Source organism: Merops nubicus, unplaced genomic scaffold (assembly GCF_000691845.1).
Source record: "Merops nubicus isolate BGI_N331 unplaced genomic scaffold, ASM69184v1 scaffold18381, whole genome shotgun sequence".
Lineage (NCBI taxonomy): Eukaryota > Metazoa > Chordata > Aves > Coraciiformes > Meropidae > Merops > Merops nubicus.
This window is the reverse complement of record NW_008587852.1, coordinates 93,074-115,831: the sequence shown is the minus strand read 5'-3', so window position 1 is coordinate 115,831 and position 22,758 is coordinate 93,074. Positions and strand designations below refer to the sequence as shown.

Here is a 22,758-nt window from a genome sequence, read left to right as displayed (position 1 = left end):
TTTTGCTGTACTATCCCACCACCATTTCTGATCATCTACTAGTCCGTCCTTTCTGGCACTATTCAGCTGTCAGTATTTGAGTAAGTAGTTATTGAAGAAGCTTCCTACTTTCCTGGATGAGTAGGTTATTTAAAACAATGGGAGCTTTTTGATAATCTAATTTGATTTTCTTGTGAGAAGGTGTCTATAAATCAAACCAATTTTTCCTGATCTTTAGGGCTACCATAAATGAGGCTTCTTCCTGGGACTAACATGGCACCCTCAAAATCAGTTTGATGCCTCAGTTTTTCTTGGGTAGGATTATTAAGAAAAACTTGATGAGGATGTTAGCAGTGCTAGAAGTCCTAGGAAATAATTACCTCTTGTACTTCAAAGTGCTAGAGAAAACTTCAACTTGCTGATTTGGTTCTCTCAGATGTATGGGCCTCCACAGGGCTGGTGCTCTCCCAGATGCATGCTCTAGGCTAATGGCGCTTGCAGGAGGGGAACAACGTGAATCTCTAGGATGGAAGGCAGAAGTAAAGAGTACTCTCTTCCTTTTCCCTCCTGACATTAGGAAGAGGAGGATGATTTGTTGTTCAGAACTTGTTACAGAGGCTAGGGCATGGTAATTTGACAGCTTAACAGTAGTAAACATACAAAAGAACTCGGCTGATCTGGTCTGTGGCTGGTGTATACTTTCCCTGAGTTACTTGGCAAATAAGCTATGTCATTTTTTGGTTGCGTGAATATGTGTGGATGGATGGATTTAAACATAATGGAGACTATTAACCCAAGTGTAGCATTTGCATAGGAGCAGTGAGTGAGAGAATGATGGGGTTAGGGACCAGAAAAGAAGTGCCAAGTATACTGGGGCTTCTTGAGCCCTCTGGGGTTTGATGTTCCCCATGTGTTTCTGTGTATTTGTTTCCTCAGCACTGTGTGGAACATGCCCAATTTTTAGACTGGATAAGCAGCTCTTGTGTTGTTTGTGTGTGTTTTGGTTTTTTTTTGTTTGTTTTTCTTTCTTCCTTTGTCTGAAAGGCCCTTCCACTTTTCAGCGTGTCCTTGTCCATCCATGTAGTTTTCTGTCCTTCAGGCTGCTGATGCAGCAGTCAGCAAAAATTCTATTTGGAGGCCCTGAGTTTGTGGTGCTTTTGAGGACCTTCGAAATTGAGGTTAGAGTTGGTTAAAATATTTTTATGACAATGTAATCTGGTTCAAAAAAACAACGTACAGGTGTCCTGCATAATGTTCATATTGTCTTTGGTCATTTACCCTTTGGGATTAGTACCCAAAGCTACTTTCTGCAGCTGTAAATCAGAATTGATAAGGAAAGAGAAGGAAGGTGAAGTACTGTGAAACTTTGTGATTCATAACATTTTCAGTTTATATCTTAGCACTGTTGTTTTATAGACTAAAAAAATCTATAATCTCTGTATATTTTAAAAACATGATCAGACAGGGAAATGTTGCACATTGAAGTGTAAACCTGGGTGGGAGGAAACAACAAACCAGGCAAAGATCTTTAATTTACAGGGGTAGTTAATGATAGTTTTGGATGCTTGTTACAAAAGTAACAAACAAAAATATTCTCCCTGACCTAAAACGTATACCACATGCAAATTTTTTGATTAAATGCAAGGATATTTTTCTAGTAAAATATCACATTGTGGATACCTCATAAATATCACTTACTTGATACTTCAAGAAAACATTTTCATACACTGTTTTCCGAAGCTGAGTAGAGGAACATAGATTGCTTGTGGAAAATATTGTGCCGTATTCAGACTGTTTGCTTTTTTTCTCTTAAATTAAAATAAATAATTTATTGCAGACTGAAATTTTTAAAAATTGCAGACTGAATCTAGGAGGAAAACTGTCGTATTAGTTTTGTCCATGCAGATATGTGTGGGCCCTTTTGTTCGTGGAAGTAGTTGCAAAATAATGTCTTAACAGAGAATGGTATTAGATACCTGACACTTTAAGCAAAATTTTATAAATATAAATGTGTATGTATAAATATTTATACATACACAAACTCCTGTGTAAATACCGGGAGTGTAAATATCAGTTTAGCCATAGGTATATCCACACATACTATGTGAATATTGCTCTATTTTTATATACTACAGTGATAAACATTGCCAAAATATCTTAATGAAGTAATCTTTCTTGGGAAGTAACTAAAGATTGTAACATAGTACGTTTCCACATAGAAGCAGAGATTGTGATGGGAAAGAATGCACGTACTGGGACTATAAGCCAGGCACAGAATAAGAGCAGAGGTGGAATCATCCTTGTTTTTGAGGTCTTACGTGTGGCATCTTAATTTTCAGTTGAAAATGACTAGTAAGCAACATCTGTATATCTAGAAGTATTCACAAAATATAAAGATTCATAAGGAGTTTAGAAGTATTGTGTTTAGTGGTATTTTTGTCATCTAGCGGTTTTGGGGCAATCATGTGAGTATATATACGATTCATAACTTTATGTTCTGCTTCTTGGCTTTGTTATATAGGTGCTCTTTGTTCTTCTTGATTGTTACTACTTTAGGAAGAATTTCTTTACTGAAAGAGTTGTGAGACTTTGGCCCAGGCTGCCCAGGGAGGTGGTGGAGTCACCATCCCTGGACATGTGCAAAAAACATCTACATGTGGCACCTGGGGACATGGTGTAATGGCCATGGTAGTGTTGGGTGATGGATGGACTTTATGATCTTAGAGGATCTCAAACTTTAATGATTCTATGACACTTTATTTTTTGAAGAACTACTAAAACCCACAAGTTATCTATTTCCAGTATTGCATCTCTTTATTTTTAACCATTGTATTAAAACTGCAACTCTTTAATTCTATTTTAAATTAATTTTATTTTTTTTTAAACTATATTTATTCATCCTAATCTTTGTAGAGTATTAGTGAACTTAAAAGCAAACTGTGGGTGGATAGAAAAATGCTGTTACCTATTTGGCACAAATGCTTACCTACATGTAAGTGTGCCGATGTGCTTCCACAAAGGGAGCAGGTTTAGGATGAAGTTGTAACTGCCAGCTCATGTTTCTGAAAGCATATAGAAAGTCACGGTGTAAGACACACAGTTCAGTATGCTAAAAAAGATGGATTTTTAGATAAAACTGTGTGACATGTTAAGAGACTCATTTCAATATGAGGCACTGCCGAAGTCCTATCCTTTGGTAGCTTTCTTGATGGGTAGTGTATTGCCTATTTGAACCTTGTATTACAGCCTGGAAGCTGATATTGGTGCTGATGTACAAATAAAAGGATAATTTAAACACTCAACACTTCAATACTTGTTCAGTATCAAGTGGAGCTATGTGGTTCTTTGTATCCTGGTGTCTTGACCAGGAAATTTGGAAATAATGATGTGCTAGTCCATTAGCTACATGAAAGCTAGATGCATTTCTTCCTTCTTGTCAAATATAAAACAATTACTTTGTGCAGTGAATCACAAACTTGTGTTCCTACCCCAACAGTACATCTTAAGAAGGAACAGCTCTCACAATCAGTTGACCACACTTACTCAAAATTACAGAAAGAAAACGTTGCACAAACTGACATGTTCTAGAGCTTTAAATTTAGCAATGTGTATGTATTGGTACTTTATTTTGAAAAAAACTTAATTTAAAAAGTGTATTTTATTTACTTTAATGGTTTATGGACTCAATCAGAAGTGATAGTTTGTGTCTGACTTTGTAGACACAATTATGATTTAGCTCAACCTACACTGTGAGATGTGGGGGTAAATATTTGCTCTATAGGCTGTTTGAGGAGGAAGGAGGTGAAAGAGTAGTGAGGAGACTTGCTTGGAAAGAATGAGTGTGTGATGGATTCAGGAATGGGTCAACTATCCACTGGTCTGTGCCACAGGAGGGTGCTAAAGCTTGAACCTGCTTTCTGGGGGATTGCCATGGGTGAGCAATCCTGAGTTGCCTTAGCCCTTAAATTATGGTAAATTATGGTATTACCTAAACTTCCCATCAAGATGATTGATTTGTGGGTTGGTTTTTCTTTTTTTTTTCTTTTTTTTTTTTTTTTCATAAAGGGAGACATTTGTTTCCGGAATAGCAGAATTATCTGTTGTAACTGCTTTTCAGGACTACAGATAAAGCATCAGTCAAGGAAAACTTTTAATTTGATCTGAATGGAGTTGCACTTAAATGAATTCATACTATTGTGGGTAATACACTTTGGTATTGAAGCTAAAACTATCCACCATCTCAACAAGTGTATACCTTGTAAAATGATAAATGTTATGAAACCTGAATGAGTTGATGACTTAATGATGTGTTAATGTCAAACTTAAATTAATAAACCACATTTCTTAATGCAAATGAGTAGATAACCCCCTGATGAATTATTGATTTAAGAGATATATTTGTGAGTTTAGCTTTAAATATATGCCTTGGCCTGTGGTGTTCAGTTGTCTTGTTACAGATCATGTTACGTGTTTTGATTTGAAACAAGAGAAATTGTTTTCTTCTTTAAAACAAAATGCTCCCTGAGCTTTCCTGCTTGGCATTTTGTGAGATTAGAGGATGTTTCCAGGGTTTTAAGTTCCCCATATACGTATTTTTTTGTTTCCCCCAAGTTCTTTTGAATCTTATTTCTCCATCCTGTTTTCCAATTATTAATCTCATACTTTTGCATGTGGCTGGAGTGCACAGTTGAGCACCATACAGTAACAGTCCTGTTCCCACCGGTCCTTTCAGAATATTTGTTTTGTTCCCTTGGACACTCAACTTCACGTTTTTGCTGACACTGATGTTCCTCGCTCATATTAAACTTATATTTGTTCTTTCATTGCAAATTAGACCAGGGATAAATGAAAAAAAATATTTTAAATGCAAAATGATTGGCAGAGATTTGGGAGAAGGGGATTTGCTCTCTACTTTATATGAAAAAGGGAAAAAAAAAAAAAAATCTTCTGATTAGATTGTACCAGGTAGTGTACATTGATTTGAAGAATCTTGAATGTCAGAATTTGCATAAGGAAGTAAGTGGTATGCACATGGTGGTAACTAGAAAGGGTAATAAGTGTTGGAACTTGGCAAAAAGTCCCTAATGCCTGAGAGGAGGCAAACTGCATTTTAAATTAACCACTGTGTGTAATGCTGTAATTACAGAGGTCTGCTGTAAAACTTTGAAAGTGTGATGCTGACAGCTACACTTCTCTTAATGTATAGCATTCTGGTGGTTTTGTCTCATAGATTGCTGACTATTGCAGAAGGCAAATGATTGTTTATTTAGGTTTTAAGGTAAAGTTTCAAAAGGTTTCTTATTTAAAAAGCAGTGCATTATAAATAGTAATAAATTCCTTGAAATGGTGTACACATCACAGACTGACAATTGCAAAAGAAATGACGGATTATAAGTAAAAACCTCCTTAATGCATGTGTTTTGAATTAATTGCACCTATGTGTACTTTTTTACATTGATTAACCAGGAAGTTTTTGCTAGCTTTGTAGTTGAGTCCATTAGTTTTGTTAACCTAATGTTATTTAGATAAGATGTAATTGATAAATTACATTTGATGAAAGTCTGTTTGTCCCCACAGTGGTGTTTGATGTTACCTTAAACAGAACAAAAATTAAATACAAAATTTGAAGTGAGTTATTGCAAATAGAGTAGGGCTATTAAGGTGTAATAGAAAGTTTAAATACAAGATAACTTTATCAAAATGCTTGTATTTATGGAATTTTCTTAAGACAACTGACTAGCTAGACATAAGTGGAAACCTCCACTAACTTGGTTTCTGTGCTTAGAATTTGATCAGCTGATAAGTTAGAAAACTAAATTAGGGTGAAGGATGTTTCATCCAGGCATACAGAGGTCTCTAAATTTTGGCATGCAATTATAGTCGCCCAATAGATTTCAGCTTCTTAAAGTTATTTGAATAGCATTAATAATGCAGTTACATAGCATGACATGTATGTGTACAGAATGTACAAAAAGTATACTGCTTTAGAATAACTATTGGAAATAAGGTAGGAAATACTTTTGTCTTAAGAGGACTAAAAAACCATTAGTATTATTTTTGTGAAGATTGTACTTCTGAAATGCTGGGGTCTGAACCCCGAGCCCCCCGAATTAAGGTTGACATATGGGTGATTCCCACAGCCCTTCATACAGAGGTGGTGAGTTTGCCTTATAGCTTCCCCCCAGGGTGCGGCCGGGCCCGCAGGGAGAGCCATAAGGGAAATGAGTCCCAGGGGTCCCACATTGAGTTGACAAAGGTCAGGTGGCCCCGCTTGGGGATAAAAGCTGGGACCACTTGCAGGGAGTCAGGAGTGTCTGTCTGTGGAGTGCACTCCACAGAGCTTCCTGGCTCAGGGCAGACCTCCTGACTCTACCTGGAGCTGGGCCCCAGTCTCCTTAAGACCTTTGTGGACATGGGCTGATCGGGTGAGAGTCACTATGTGGGCACCTTTTTCTTATGTGTTCAGCTTGCTGGTCTGGCTGTTTCCCATGCCAACTGTGGGCAACCTCGGGTCTCTGTACCACCTGTTGTGGGCCGAGCTGTGTCATTTGTGGGATCGTTGGGGGTGGCGTCAATTATGTACCAGCTGATTGTACCTCCAGTGATCATTCATGGAATGTCCTTCTTGTATACAATACAGTCTCTGTATTGGTTCATCTCCTTCCTGGTAGTATCATTTTTGTTGGGCCTGGTCATTGGCAAAACAACTTATCAAAAAGGGGAAGTATTTTTTGCTAGTGTCATGTTGATATCAGTCTCCTGATGTAGATTGTATTGTATACTGAGATCTTTCTTAACTTTTTTGCTAAGGAAATAAATTGAATTTGTAGACTTCAGTGAAAACTGTCTAGAGTTTCCATATGGCTGTGCCCATGGCTGAGAAATCTTTCCTTCTTGAACCTCCCTGTACTGGCAAACATGTCCTGAAAAGTACCATTCCATGCTTGGGGAGAATTCCCTGGTGCGTGTTCTGTGGAGAACGGCCACAAACTCAAATTTGGCTTGGACCCACCACAAACAATAACTGAGGAAGAAAGGACTGCTAGGCTAAAATCTGTGACCTCAATGCTTTTCAGTTGTGTTGAGTTTTGAGCTTGGAAACTTAAGGGAACCAGATGTGCATGATTTTGTCTGTTATTCAGTCTTCTCTTTGTCTTTTTTAGCACTGCTCCATTAAATGTTGAACCTATTGACTAGTTTTAAATGATTTTGATGGAGAATTAGTCACTTTAAGGATAATAACCTATAAATTTGTGAAAATTAGTGGCAGCTGGGGAGATGCTTGTGCATATACTCTGCTTTCTGACACTGGCATGTATAATCCATTGCCATTTCATTACCTCCTTTCCTCTCTTTCCACCCTTAGCAGCTGCCAAAAGCAAAAAAACTGCCCAAATGATGCTCAGCAGTGAAAAGAGCTTGCTTGAATAGGGCATTCTCCAGGCAGAGCTTTGTGCCTCAGGCCTTTCTCTCTCATGTATCAGAGGTTTGTCATGATGTTAGAAATTTGAGACCTGGGGATTACTCAATTTGCTGGCCCCCTGCTGTAGGTATGCTGCTCAGTAGTGTTTGGGATTAAGAGAAAATTTGGCCTGGATAGTATTCTACCTTCCTCTGAAGGAAGTGAGTGGCAAGGTTATGTTGTAATAAAAATTACTACATCCTTGGCAGGTGCTTGGTGGAGAGAATTCTTGCACATGGAGTCTGGCTTTCTAATAAAGTGCAGTAGGGAATGTGTTAGAGGAAAGCACCCCCTAAAGAAAGTGTGAAATGCAGCTGCAACTACAACCCACTAGGACAGTGTGGGGGGCGAAACAACTACCCTTAACCTGCCACTACAAAGGAAAGAGGTGTCTTGGTGGAGACTCTGGTGCCGGTTGAAGTAGGTTTGGGGACTAGTCCTAGCCCTCTAGCAGGTGGAACTGATTACAATAAGAAGAGTGACCTGAATGGCCATGCTAATTTTTTGCTAATTTTTCCCAGGTGATGTTTAATGAATCAGTGATGTGATCGAGCCATGCTCACAATGGTGTTTCGATCTATTTGTGGTGTTCAGGACAATATACTTGATAAATGTTAGAGAAATAGTGCTCAGATATTCTTAAATAATATTACAAGAGACCTGTAACAGGGATGAGAGTATGCTCAGTGTTTGATGCAGTGCCTTCCAAAATGGCACACCAAAAATTGCAAGCTGTCTTAAATACCCTTACTGTACATGGGAGAAATGCAGTGGTGTAAGAAAGAAATGTTTGTTGTGGTGCTGTTGTTAAGTGGTTGGACCTGTCTGGCTGAGGTGATCCTGTAACAGCTCTTGAGTTGTGCATTCTGATGGATGACAGCAGAACAGTCAAACTGTTTTGGAGTTTCCATGTGTGGAGATAAACTGTTTCAATGTGAAATATATATTCTGGTTTGTTCAGACCTAATTTTTCAAGAGAATTTTTTCAATAGGTCCAGTTCTTTTAACACTTTTGTTTTTATTGGAATTGATTCTTTCAAAATGCAAGTTGGAGAAGAAAATAAAAATGTTGTCAGTCACAGAATAATGTTAGAGAATGAAGATGCCCCCACCCGTATCCCCTCCAGCCAAAGCACTGAGCAAACGTCCTGTAACATGAGGAACAGTGGAATCTTCAAAAAGCTTATCCTAAAAGAAATTGCAGAAAAGCCATTTTGAGAGGTTTATTTCTGTTAAAAAGCACTTACGTCATGGTAGGTGGCCTTATAATTTTTTTAAAAACGCAATAAATGTATCAGAAACTTTACTAGATGATCAGTTAACTGTTTATAATGTAACTTTCTTTTTGAAATAGAAAGAAGATACTTGTTGAACTTGCTTCCCTCACAAATACTTAAGTCGGCTTATTTGTTGCTGTGTCTTGAGTGTTGAGAAATTTGGGCATATTTCTGATGAACACTTAGTGAGAATAACCTGTTTTATTTATCTTTGGCCCTATGGCTATATCACCATAAGCTTTCAGATTCTGACAGCTCCCTTTCTTGTAAACAAATACACTAATACAATTGGATAATCAGCTAATCAAAACAGAGGCAGCATCACAAAGAGATAGTATTGCTCAGAAATCAATAGTCAGCACATGTGCTGCAGTGTCAGTGCAGTGGACTTCCTACAAGCATCTTGGCTTTCATTTGGGGCTGTGTGGCAGCACTTTAGGCTGTCTGCAGCATTCACATGGATTCTTAACTCATACCTCTATTTCAGAGCACATTGTGCTATGCTAATACAGAATTAACAAAACATGGCTTATGATAACAGACAAGAGGTGACATAACCTGCTGATCTAGTACAGGTATTTTAGTGTGCCTTGCTGGTCACTGCTACTCTCTGTTTCTTGGAATCGGCCTAGATCAGATGCAACAAGATGCAAATGCAGGCTAACACCTTGTTCAATTATTTCTTGATTGTTCTGCTTGCTCATTATTCTTAAGTAGATTTCCCTTGTTGTTCCCCTCACTCAGCAAGGTGCTTTGCTCCTTCACCTCTACTTCAAATTCCTTGGTATTTCTCCTTTGTAGTCTGGCACATAATTTAAAGAGTCGATTTTTTTTTTTTTTTTTTTCTCTACATTAAATAGTACTTTAAAAAAAATTACGTAGAATAGCATAGACCTTCCATTTAGTTCTCATTTGCCTGGAAGACAGAGCTTACTCTGAGTACCCACTCTGAGGTATAAGAGTTGCTAGTTTAAAAAGACTTAAATAAAATTGAGTTTTGTAACTATGAAAGAAAATGGAATCCTGACTAGACTTTTGAAGGTAAAACAAGTCTATATATAGAAGCTATATATAATTTCCATAGATAATGCAGAACTCCTTAATTATTCTATAAAATAGTAACCCAGTCTTATTTGGCTAAATCTTATTGTCAGTATTTCATGCTACCATAATTTTAAAATATACCTACTATGTATATAACTTTAATGTTAGCGCACATTAGACTAACTGACACCTTCCAAAAGATTTACAGATGCCATGTTTAGGTCACTGTTTTTCCTTTGTTTCAGTGTTATGTTTCCAGTTTGCTGTTCATTAGAAAAATAATGAAATAAATTTTCTGCTTCTGTATTTGTTTATTTGTTGTTACCTCTTAGTAAAGTTTTCTTTGAAGGCTAATTGTGCAATGAAATTATTGAGACTTCATTAAAGTTGATGACTTGTTTCTAAGTAATGCTTGACCTGTGCTAGCCAGCAGAAATGTCTTTGCTAGGTTGTATAGAAGCTTAATATGTATGAATTTGTCTATTTATATATGTATGTAATGCATATTGACAATTTTATAGAAGTGGAACAGAATCGGGTATCTGTTTGAAGGCAAGATAGTCCTTACTGTTTTAGTGGAACTTGTATATTTTAAAGGTAACTTTAAAAAGTTGCATTATTTCATTTTTGCATGGAGAGGAATCCTGCAGCAATATGAGATATCTCTGGAGATTATCTAGTGCAGCTTCATGTCCAAAGCAAGTCCAGTTAGAGCAGGTTACTCCAGGGCTTGGCCAGCCCTGGAGTAAGTGTTGAATAGCTCCAAGGATTGAGACTCTACCAAATCTTTGGGCAGCCTGCTCCAATATTTATTTATCACCTAATGGTGAAAAAGCATTTCCTTGCTCAGAATTGCCTGTTTCAGATTTGTCCAAGATGTACTATGAGAGGATGAGTGATAGTGGACGGCCTGGCCTTGGCTCCCTGTTCTGTGTACCCAGCAGGTAACTGTAGACAGCAGTAGGATCTCCCTTCTCCAGGCTGAACAACCCTGGTTGTTTTAATCTCTTCTGGGGGGAGAACGTGTGTTCCAGCCCCCTAAACACTATGGTGGCCTTCTATTGGACTCAGTTGTGGTAAGTCCATGTCCTCCTTATACTGGAGAGCCCTAGACTGGATGCAGTATTCCACACGCTGTCTCACAGGGGCCAGAGAGAGGGTAAGGATCATGCCCCTGGCTTCCTGCTCGCTCCCACAGGCCGGTGCAGAGCTGGCCGCCTCTGCAGGAGGGGCATGTGGCTGACTCTGTGTTCAACTTGCTGTTTGCTGGGACACTTGGATTCTTTCCGCAAATCTGCTTTCTAGCAACTTGACTCTTAATCTTTACAGTTAGACAGCGTACCTCCATCCCAGGTGCAGGACTTAGCATTTGTCTGGGCTTTGCAGTTCCTGACAGCCCACTTCTTGGTAGTGGTCCCTGAAGGATGCCACACGTAACCAGCTACTTGTTGGACTTCATACCTTTGGTCGCAAGCCTTTGAGCCCAGTAGTCCAGTCACTTTTTCGCCCAACTCTACCTCCCGCTATTCAGCTGGTATCCTAACAGTTTGGGAATAAGGTCTGCACAGGACACTGTGTCAAAGGTCTTGTTCAAATGAACATTTTCAGAATATTACTTTTTTTCTTGCCCCAGACAGGTAACCGCTCAGCCTTATGAGCACAGTTCGCTAATGGGAAATGAGTTCCTCTCGTGCAGGTTTTGCATCTTGCAATTTAGGATATGCTTTACAGAAATAGGAATAGGTTTCTCTTACTGATTTGTGAAGGGCACTAAACTCATTGCTTTAGAAATGACGAAGGATCACAAAAAGCAAAGATTTTGTAAAGGAAAAGAGAAAACAGCAATGGAGAACTCTCTGCAAGTTGCTGCAGTAGGTACTTAGGATCGATTCAGGTTTTAAAATTGCAAATCATAATTGTAATTGGTTTTGCATGTTTTCCTGTGTGTTTTTTCTTCTTAACAACTCAGCTTTCTTTAACTTTGATTTGATGAAAGCAGAGGGACAATATGTGCATAAATAGCAAAGTAAGCCCCAAGAGTGACTATTATTCTCCCCTTAAAGCATGCTTATGAGGTGTTTTGGAGGTCTTGTATGTTAAATAGGATTTATGTATTTTAAGATGAGAAAATGTCTTTCTTAAGACAGAAATAACCATATATCTTAAATTTGAAAAACAAAATAATGAATGAAGATAAACTCCACTTGTTAGGAAAGATCCATAATAAACCTCATCTATTATGTGTTCAGGTGCTGATAATTGTAACTGGCTTTAAACCTTGCAATAACTGTTCTATATTACAGTAAAAAAAATTGACTGAGGAGTTCACATGTAAATTTGCTAGCCTAGGTGTCTTTAGCATGTCACCTAAGACTTGCATAGTTTTAGAAGTAACCATGGTGCTTACAAAAACATTTTAGCTGAGTGCCTGTCCTGATACACTTACCAAAAGGGAAAAAAGAGCCTGGTTGTACAAACTGTCCTGAATCAAGATCTATTTGTGTAACAACACCCATAAGTAGGTCCTCATATTAAAATAAAAATTTATCACAAAGCTTCCTGGGCTTTAGTTATGGCACAAGCTAGTGGGAAAAGATACTTTTGTAAACGAGTGTTAGTTTCTTTAAAAATCTTCTCTCTAGATACATCATGAGTATTTTTAGCTTTCTGCTGTTGTTTGCAATCACTTTTGTAAAATACTAAAATAAATGAGCGTTTATCAAATCTCATACTATAACTGTAGCTGTTAGCACTTTGAGAAGGTAACTCCTTTCCCACCCCCAGCATGATTTTGACTTTAACTTTAAAATGTTTGTCATCTGGTGTGAGGTGGATTTATGGGAGTGCAGAAGTTTTAGTGCCTTTTGGCCGGGTGTTTCTGATGACATCACTGATCTAGACACAGTGTGTGACTCTAGTTGGTTCCAGTGTTAAATAGTTTCATAATTATGCTAGTTTTGGCAGTTTGCTTGGAACTTTTTTCCCCATCTCTTTAATGAACATGTTTTACTTCTGGGCTTATGAGACAGCCACATGTTCGAGAAATTAATGGTGTGCTCTTAAAGTTAACATTGAGCAGAAGCGTGCAGATACAGAAAACCTTTGGCTATACATCTACATAGGAATATAGTTCCTATAAGGTCATGGCCACTCTTGTCATCTTCCAGTAATTAAGGAATACAGTATTTGCTTTATAAACTATCAGTAGCTGTTGTGAAAAAGTGTGCTTGTGCTGCTCTGAAACCTTTTTTGGTAGTTGTGTAATGTAAGAAAATGAATGGATTTTATCCCAGAATAAAAAACAATTTTGTAAATGTTTGGACAGGCTGAATTCTTCTTGAATGTCAGTATGCTCCTTTACATAGAGATTGTTTCTGAGATAAAGTTTTGTATTGCATTTTGGCACCACCTTGGAAAGTGTACATTTTTATTTTGATTACTTTTGGGTCCAAATTGCTCTAAATGGTTGCAGCCATTTTTCATCACAAGAGACTCGTAGCTCAGGGAAATATAGAAAGCTTTTTGTAATTTATTTATACATTCAAGTTTGAGACTTTCTTTCAAAATTAACACAACCCAAGGATTCTCTGCCCCTTTTCTGTGAAACAAAGAGACCCACCACACCCCCCCCAGCCCCACTGTGCTAGTGTGTATTCCTAACTCTCTTCTGAAAGTCCTGAAAGCCTAAACCACTCTTTAACATTTTAATCTTTAATGGTAATGCTATAAATGAAGAAAACTTTGCATAGATTTTTGAATGAAGATGCAGGAGAAAATTCTTTGAGCTTGGTTGTGTCGGTAGGCAGATAAGACAAGTTAGACTTGAATGTAGTTGGACTTGATACAGTTAACACTTCAAAAATAGAATGCCTTCCCCATCCCTCTGGCCCCCCTTTCTTTTCCTTGTAGCCAACATAAATATGAAAAGGCAACTGTAATGTGATTCTCTTAGATCAAAACGTTAACTAGTCGAACCACAGCATTCTGCACAATCCATAAGTGATCTCAGGAAAGAAGGAAATGTGGTAATTGAGATGTTTGGTCAATCTGACATCTTGGGTTTTTTCTCAAGTTCAAAACTTAAATAGCAGTATGGTGACTCATCTGAAAAATTTTCTTCATACTACATATGAAATAGGTTCTAAGAAAAAGGATATAGTTAAAAGTAATTTAAAAAATTTTAGTTTAGAAGTCTGTGATCTAATTTTTCATGGTAAACTGGAGACAGGAAGGAGAGGTGAGCTTTTTCTGCTTACAAAATACGCATGTTGATGAAGAGGTTTCCATCACCCCAGGCTTAAAGATAAAACAGGAGCTTCAAGCTGTCATCATTGCTCAGGTGTGCCACTGAAGATCGTGGTACCTTTCTAGTGAAATTGCACCAGAGTTAGAAGTTCTGAGAGAGTCTGTAGGAGACTAATTCCTCAATGAAAAGCATGAGAACATTGTTGGAGATAACAAAGCAAACAAACGTGCTCCAGAGATGATGCAAAACTGCTAAATGCTAAATTGTTTCTCCCCCCTCTGTGCATTAGAATGGGAAAATCCTGTATGACTGAAATGGCCACATTACCATTTAAAAAAAAATCGCCAACAATCCAAACTTGGCTTGTTTCAACACTGTGTTAATGACTGGAAAATATTAAGTCCTTTATAGTAACTCATGCTTTTAGAAGTTATCTTCTACCCTTCTAATGTGTGAATAGATCCGTCTGCTACAATTTCTTCATCATCTCTTTTTTTTTTTTTTTTTGGTAGTAAAATGGTATTTCCACTTTATCAGAGAGTTTCCCTCTCTGTTCTGTTTTTCTAAACACAGTGGAAGTGGAAGGGAATAAACTGTCTCTTCAATTATCTTTGCGGACTTCTATTTAAAATGTATCATTACATGTAACATTTAAAAAACATTATTTTTCATGCAAAAAACATTAAGAAGCATGTAATGTCAAGATTCCACTTTAGTTTCTCTGGGATTATTAAAATTTGGCAGCATGCAAGGAAACACATGAGCTATTCTGTACAAAACCCAAGCACAGTTGAAGCTGCTTGCTGTTTGGTGATTAGAGGACTTGGTAATATTATAGCTTTATACTGCAGTAGTTGACATTTGTTCTCCAAACCCTTCTTTTTGAGAACATGTGTGATCCTAATAATGCCATGACTTGGAGAGCATTTAGCTCTTTTTCTGCAGAAGCCTGCATCTATCAAAGAGATAATTTGGCTTGGGTCAAAAGTTGTAAGAATTTGTTTTCTCTCTAACCTGCTCTTCTAATGCACATACAAGAATATTTGCATTACTTTTCTTGGCTTTTTTTCACTTGTGTCTTATAGTTAAACTGTCATTCTGGAATGTAATGGGAACACTACTGGGGTATTTAAAACCCTAAATTCAGCTAGTTAAGTTTTTCCCGTGTCTGTGAACTTCATCTTGTGAGACTTAAATCATATTCTCCACTATGAGCTATCTTTCCTGCTTCTGGATTCTTGAGGTGAATAAGCTATATAGAAGCTCAAGACGAACAGGTGCCCTCAGTTCATTTATTGTTTCTGGAGCATGTTTTACTATCTTAGAAGTCTGTAAAATGTTTTGCTTTGTGAATCAGCTTCACAAATAATTAGCTGTATTAGGAAGGACATGACCCTGACATCTTGGAACCATCTGAGATATTTTCATGAGTAAGCACATAAGCTCACAAAATTGAGTAGTTTCTCATAGTTTGGTAGTCTGTGGGGCTCTGTCTCTGTTTGAAGGAATGTTTCAACAGAAGTGCAGCTAAGTGAAATCTGTTCAGTTGAAGTGTAAAGATGCAATTAATACTTTTAATTAACTTTTAAGTACTTTTTCATGTTGTCTGACTAGTTTTGTAATAGTATCTGTACTTAGATGCATATATGGGATTGAATTGATGGAAAAACAGTAACAGAAGTTTAATTTACTGGATCTTTACCAAGTCTTTCTCCCCACATTTATTTTCTTTTTGTTTGGTTAATTTATTTGCTTTCTTTTTCTCTAGCAGGAAGACCATGAAAGTTGTGGTTCCAGTTCAACAAACCGCAGTACCACAGAAAGCATGAAATCTGCAGTAAAACCACGACGAGTTCAGCAGTCTGCTTCTCCTGACCCTGATTTACCTCCAGGTAATGCGTAATCTCAGAACATGGATTGTATCTGAGTGATTGAAAATAGCTAAATTTTGTTCAGATGGCCACATTTAAGTTAGACTACTATCTCTCGGTCCACCTACAAATCATATAAAAAAGTGAACATGATAAAATAGAACAACATTGTGATAAAATGTAGTTAAACCTTATATCTTTTCCTTCCATTCTGTTGAATTCTTGAATTTACAGAACTCATTTCTACTGCAAGAAAGATTGGAATGAGATACGTACTGCAGGAGTGGTTTGTTAGACCTTATCCTCTGCTGCTTTTATTCTTCTGTTTCAGATCACTGTTTTCTACTGCTCATGAACTGCTCAGTGATTCACATTAAGTTCTTTTATGTTTTCAGACTTCTGGTTTTTTCATATTCTTATGATAGTTTTAAAGGCAAGGTTTTCTCTTTATGACAGTAGTAATTCTGAGAAATGTTTCTTATCAAGTCCTGTACATACTGGTAGTAATGTTCACCACTTCCCCCTTCCCCCTTTCCCCCCCCACCCCCGCATGGAATTTGGCTTGATTGAGCTTGGAGATATTTATATGATATGAAAATCCATAAGGAACTATATATCTGATTACTATTGCTTCTGAGTTTGCACAGAAATTTGAAGTATGAGGTGTTGTTTTGTGTAGAAAAATGAAATTCAAGAGTACTGGAATGAACTGCAATTTACCTTCTTGGGGCAAATAAGTTTAGATGAGGTAAAGAAGTGACAATTTTTTGTTGTGCTTTTTTTGCTGCCTTTTTTTAACAGAAAGTTTATATTTAACCTGGAATCAAAAGAGAACATTGAAATTTAGTGTGTGGAATATTATGTACTTCAGAGTATCATCTCATTTTGGAACGGATACGTGAGGAGTTGATCTGGATGGTCTCTTGAACCTCTGAGAGCAAATGAGCTCCAGTGACCCAGAATTTTAGGACTGGGCAAGCACCTGTTGCTACCATGGACAGCGCTTCAGCGCTGGCAGTTCTGTCCTGTTGAGTTCTGTGAGTCTCACCTCTGAACCTAAGGAGTTGAAGGCTTGCCAAAGAGTTTGTTAATTATGTTGCCTTCAGTGACAGCTGCAGGATTTTGATTTGTTAAATTTGTTTGTTTCTGCAGACCCCTCTGAAATATGTAGTCAGTGACAGGCTGGAAGTCTGCTTATTGTAATGTTGACATCTAATGAAGTTAAAACATTAAAAGATGTGTTTCCACGGATCCAGATGCAACATGTGCATTGAAAATTGATTTGCATGTTGCCTTGTATGAACGTATTGAGTATCAGTGATGACTGATGTGCATGTATGAATTACTTTTATTTTGTGTTTGCAGCATCGTAGCTAATTGTCAGATCTGGTGCCTTCTTATGTCACTGTTTAATAGCCTGTAGCTGTGCTTTGTGCTTCTGTGAATCGGCAGGGCGCCATGGCTGCCTTCATTGTCACCATGTCCCTTCTTCAGCTGCACTGAGTGTGTTGGTAGTGAAGTCTAATGCTTCAGAGAGCATTAGTGAAGTCTTACGTTATTGGGCGGACTGTAACTTACTTTCCATACAACAAAGTTCTCTACAGTTGATTTTGGTTTTCGATATCTAAGTGACACTTTTATAACATTATAGAGTTCCTACGTGGTAAACGGCCTCCGCAAGTAGTAGAGGTCTCCATACAGCAAGATTTTATTCTCTGTGGTATAGGATATGGATTTTCTAAGCTTTAGTTTGCACATCCTGGATTTTACTAAGGTATTGAGTCATCTCCTTTAGTTTGTTTTAGTCTTTAGAGGTTATAGATATTGTGCTACTGTTGTAATTTGAAAGCTTTATTTGTCCTTTAGCTCTGCTGTGTTACCGGAGATGGAGCTAAGCAGAGATGAGCTAAAAATGTAACTTTGGTAACAATAGAGCCCTGCTAAACTTAGGCTGTTTAGATGTGACTAGTCTGATTGTATCAACTCTGTGGAACCAATAGACCACTTTTTGGACTATAGTACTACAGTGTTTTGGAGAGTTGGATCTGAAACTGCATTCATAGCTCTTACTTCACAGTATGTCCTGCTGGGTTCTGGAGAATTTGCAAAAAGCATACATGTGGGTTTTGTATTGCTCTTCAGGAGAGAATTTATCAGATTACTACATATTTTCTAGCATTTTTAGTCAGTTCATTATAGGATACCTGAATTTTAGTGGAAAAGATGATCCATAGTGTTGTGTTTAAAACTTACAGGAATAAGAAGTAACTTGTTTTTTTTCTACTTGTATTTAAAATGAAAACTTTGTTTTAATAACTGTATTATACATGAACTTGCTGATGTTTTTATGACTTCATTTTGAATAGTGAGAATTACAATTAAAATTCATTTTCCTAAAAGAATGATCCTCACTCATGAGAATCTGATTCTAGTGTGTTTGAAGCTAAGCTTAATTAGGAAGGTAGTACCTGCATGGTATTTTAATATATTACACCAGTAGTTTGGAGGTGTCTTCACAGAAGTGTGAAAGTTTTTATCAAATCCACAGCCGCTATTTTGTTTGGAAAACATAATTCTGCTCCTTCTTTTTATGACTTCAGGCAAAAAACACACAGATGAAAGCATTGTTACTCTTTTCCTCAGTACTGCTGGAAACTATCAGTAGAACTTGCTTTTTCTTTTTGCTGCTGTGATGCTGGATTTGTAATATTTTTGTCATTCACAGCAGGAAAATGTAAATTAGATTGACTTCGAAACACTCTTGAAAGCAAAATATTGGAAAAACTTCGGACCTGTGGAGGAACAGCCTCACTTCCTTCGATTAAATTAGTAGCTTGCTTTAAAATCATAATTCAATTAGTGGCTATGATTTTATAGTTGCTAGTTATGTAGTTTGCAAAATATTTCTATGCTGAACTTAAGCAACAAAATGCTTTGTGCCTGCTTCTACTTATATGTAGGTCAGTTTACATCACTCTAGTGATGAATATGGTTCTCTTATGGCCTTTAATTATTGAAATAACACATCTGGTTTCCTGAAATCATAGAACATAAAATATGTTACCATTTGAAGAAGTCAGTGAGAAAGTTCTTAAACAAGTTATTCCACGTACTTTTAATGAGTTTTTTTTTGCTTGATAGCTGAAAAGGTAAATGCAGATTGTTGGAAATATGACAGTACTAAGCTGTCAAGGTTTTGACTTTCACTACATGTCTACAGAAACAGGAAATCAAGATGATGGTCTAAAACATTATGTGGATTTTTAAAAATACAATTACAATTCTATTAGAGGTGGCAGGGGATGTTAAAATGCTCTTTCTGCCCTGCTGGAACTAGCTTTACCCAAAGGGTGATGTGTGCTCAAGAATAGTATAAGATGAGGCAAGCTGAGTTATAACTATCTTTATAAGTGCTTTACAGTTAAGATTTTAAATATTGAAATTCTTCGTAAAGGTAGAAATGTACCTGATCAGAATGCAGATATTCTGCTAATAGTGGCTGTAAGGATGTCTTGCATTAAATAGAAGATGTTCAGAGGTTTTGAATGCTGAGAAAAGAAAAATGTCACATGTCAGCTGTGTAAATTTGCAGTTGAGGAGCTCAAGAAAATCACTTATGTAATGGTGAAACATTCCGTATACTCTAAGATGAAAAGTAATATTTGTGTGTGAAAACAATGAATAGCTAGAAAAAGCAGAGGAGAATGGAAATAGCAACCTGAGTCTGCTCCTACTGATGTCATGATGTTTTCATGTTCACCTTAAGTTTTTTCCAAACTAAGTTTAGTGCAAGTTTCAGAAAACTGCTCTTGAAGCCTGTGAATTTAAACCTCTATCAGCTGTCTTTTTTTCTGTGTAGTTACCTATATAGGAAAACTAGACCTCTATAGCACACATTAAGTATATTTTTAGATAGAATGTGAATGTTATAAATTTTAAAACATAGAAATTTTAGGCTTGTTCTTTTTTCCAGCACAGATGAGGTAGCTCCATAGTTACATTTAGTATACATAAAAGACATGAATATGGGTAGTGTTTAATTTCTTTACCATATTGTTAAAATATGAGTGTTTACTGCATACTGGGAATTCACAGGCAAGTTCATTTTTTCCAATCACATTATGTCTGAAAAAATTTAAATGGATTTCTTCCCAACAGGCTTCAGTGCAGGTGCTTACTATTTGAGTTGTTGACAGAAATTGATTTTGTTATACCTCACAGGGGTCTTACTGAGCATGATGTGGATATATTAGCTTTTAGAATGAAAGAAAGTACTAGGCATATTAATGTTTAGTTAACTTGTAAAAAAACTCGGTGAGGGGACAAATAGCCATAATATATGCATTCTTAAAAAGTAACCTGGCAACTGGTGTTCACTTGTCAAAATCTATTTCTAAATATCTTTCAAGTAAAAAAAAAAACCAATCACTATTGTGAAAATTTTGTCTATTATAATCCAGAGTCTTCAGTTTTCTCAATTAGGTTAAAAGCTGATTGTTGCTACCAGAAATCAATCTCTTACGTTATGTTGTGTTCCTAGTATTTGCAATTTTGTTTTCCTATAGTTTATTGCATTTCCAGGGTGCTGGTTGACTTAACTGCCCTGAATGTCAGAGAGTTTTAAGTCCTGTGTTTTTGGGATAAATAAAGGATAATGTTACTTGGTTTGTTTTAATTTTAATTTTTAAAATGAATACAAGTTGGAAATAATGCCTTTAGTAATAAATCAATTTGACATCCTTTCTTACTTGTAACTTGAATTTGTTTTAATTTATAGGTTATGTCCAGAGTTTGATTAGGCGTGTTGTAAACAATGTCAACATTGTGATCAACAATCTCATATTAAAATATGTGGAGGATGATATTGTTCTCTCAGTCAATATCACTTCTGCAGAATGCTACACAGTGGATGAATTTTGGGATCGAGCATTTATGGACATCTCTGGTGAGCAGATTTTTTTTTTTTTTTTGGTGTTAGGTGCCACAGTGGAGGCATTTGTACATTAATATAGACATTTGCAAGTCTAATGATGTCTTTTTATGTTATAAATAACTTTCTACCTGTTTTCACTTCTATACAGTTTCCCCCTTGTCCTTTATTTTAAAAGGCCAATGATGATAATCCTCAACACACACTTTTACGATCACAGAGAATTGTACAACATGTTCCGTAGCCTTCTCTGCTCATACTTGCTATCCCTCTGTGACTGCATTTCATATTGTGCTTCCTTCTGGCAGTGAGTGCTTAGGCAACCTGCTTTTATTCTTGTGAACGAGCAGCAGCATCTTAGTGTTCCATTGCAATGGTTTGATGATTTTAAAACTCTCTGAGCAGGTTGGCTAGAGAGGTAGTAAAATCTGCTGCACGATAGTGAGCAAAGCATACCAGTTGCCAGACATGCTTCATTTTACTTCACATTTTTGGGTTTTATCCTCATCTTCAGTATCTGAATGTCTCAATCTTTGAATTATGAACATTCACCTGTAAGTGTAGGTGTTCCTACTGACATTTGTAGAGGTGGAATTTGGACACACTATGAGGTTTTTACGACCATACAGATGCTCTCCAGTAGAACTGAAAATACTATTAATGGTTTCCTGACCACTGGATGCTTTTCTTTGTTCTGGCTAAAGTTATTATAAACTAACACAACAAGCTTATAAAACATGTTTAATGTTGAAATGGTTATAATAGCTCTTTATTGCTTCGGAAGATTCAAAAGAAAACTTTTGGGAAAAATATGACAGTTTCTTTCTGAGAGAATGAGAATAGTATTTATTAGTCTTAACGCTTGCACATGAAACAGTACTCTTACAAGCGTACGTTAGGTAGAGTGAAGGGGTGAAAAATTCAATGGAGTGTAACTAAATTGTCTTCACTTTTGAGATATTCAGCTGAGTCTTCTCTGTTAAATTATTCCCATTGGCCACATAAACAAGTACTTTGATGATTTAAATAATGACCACACAACCACTTTGTATTGTTTTCTTCTAGATAAGAACATGTACGCATAACTTATTTTTCTTATGCAATATAGTTTTTTAACCTATATATTTCTTTTAAAAGCTACCCATCTGGTACTGAGGAAGATGATCAACTTTTCGGACTGCACTGTATGTCTTGATAAGAGAAATGCTAGTGGTAAAATTGAATTTTACCAGGAACCTCTGCTGTATAAATGTTCCTTCAGGACTCGTCTGCATTTTACTTACGATAACCTCAACTCCAAAATGCCATCTATAATTAAAGTAGGTATCCGAAATTTTGTTTTGCTACTGACTTGTCAAGTTTTGAGGTTTTTCAAAATAGACTATGAAATATAAAGTAAAATGAAAACACAATGCTGTTGTGTTTTCTTGCTGAACAGATTTCTTGATTGTTTTGTTCATATGATGCAATTAGTATATTTACAGTAATAGCATGTGAGGAAGTAATGCTGTCTGTATTTTCTAGTTTTCATGAAACCTTAAAAAAGAAAACGTAATTATAAGGAAAAAAAAGTCTGCAGATAATCTGTTAAAAAAAAAAAAACACCACTGTATGCTTTAAGGTGCTTGCAATAAGATGGGAAGGATTTTTTACTTAGGTTGGTTCAAATGTACCTCAGCCTCTCATAAATAACAAGAAACTTCAGTGTATTAACACTATGTAGTGAAGCATGTGAAATGGATTAGCAGGCAAGCTCTGTTCCTAGTGAGCAGAGGTACAATATTACTGGTGGACATCTGACACTAGGTGACATGTTTACGTTTTGCAGTGCATAAGCAAAAGGCCCAGTTGGTAGAGAGATTGGACTACATTGCTGTCTTTTTTTTGTCTGCTCTGAGTAGACACACATGTAAGGTTTGTCTTCCCTCTCTCCCTCTCTCAACAAGTAC

General features: G+C 36.8%; 1 protein-coding gene across 1 annotated transcript in view; it reads left to right on the top strand.

Annotated features, from left to right (window-relative positions):
- Window positions 1-15,776: 15,776 nt before the first annotated feature.
- The window catches only part of LOC103781379 (vacuolar protein sorting-associated protein 13B-like), a gene marked incomplete at both ends in the record, with an annotated part of 99,842 nt that continues 92,860 nt past the window's right edge, over window positions 15,777-22,758 (top strand). Inside the window, 3 exons of the mRNA XM_008949094.1 lie at window positions 15,777-15,900; window positions 20,657-20,824; window positions 21,947-22,128. Of these exons, the coding sequence (XP_008947342.1) occupies window positions 15,777-15,900; window positions 20,657-20,824; window positions 21,947-22,128 (474 nt within the window). The remainder of the gene's footprint in view (window positions 15,901-20,656; window positions 20,825-21,946; window positions 22,129-22,758) is intronic.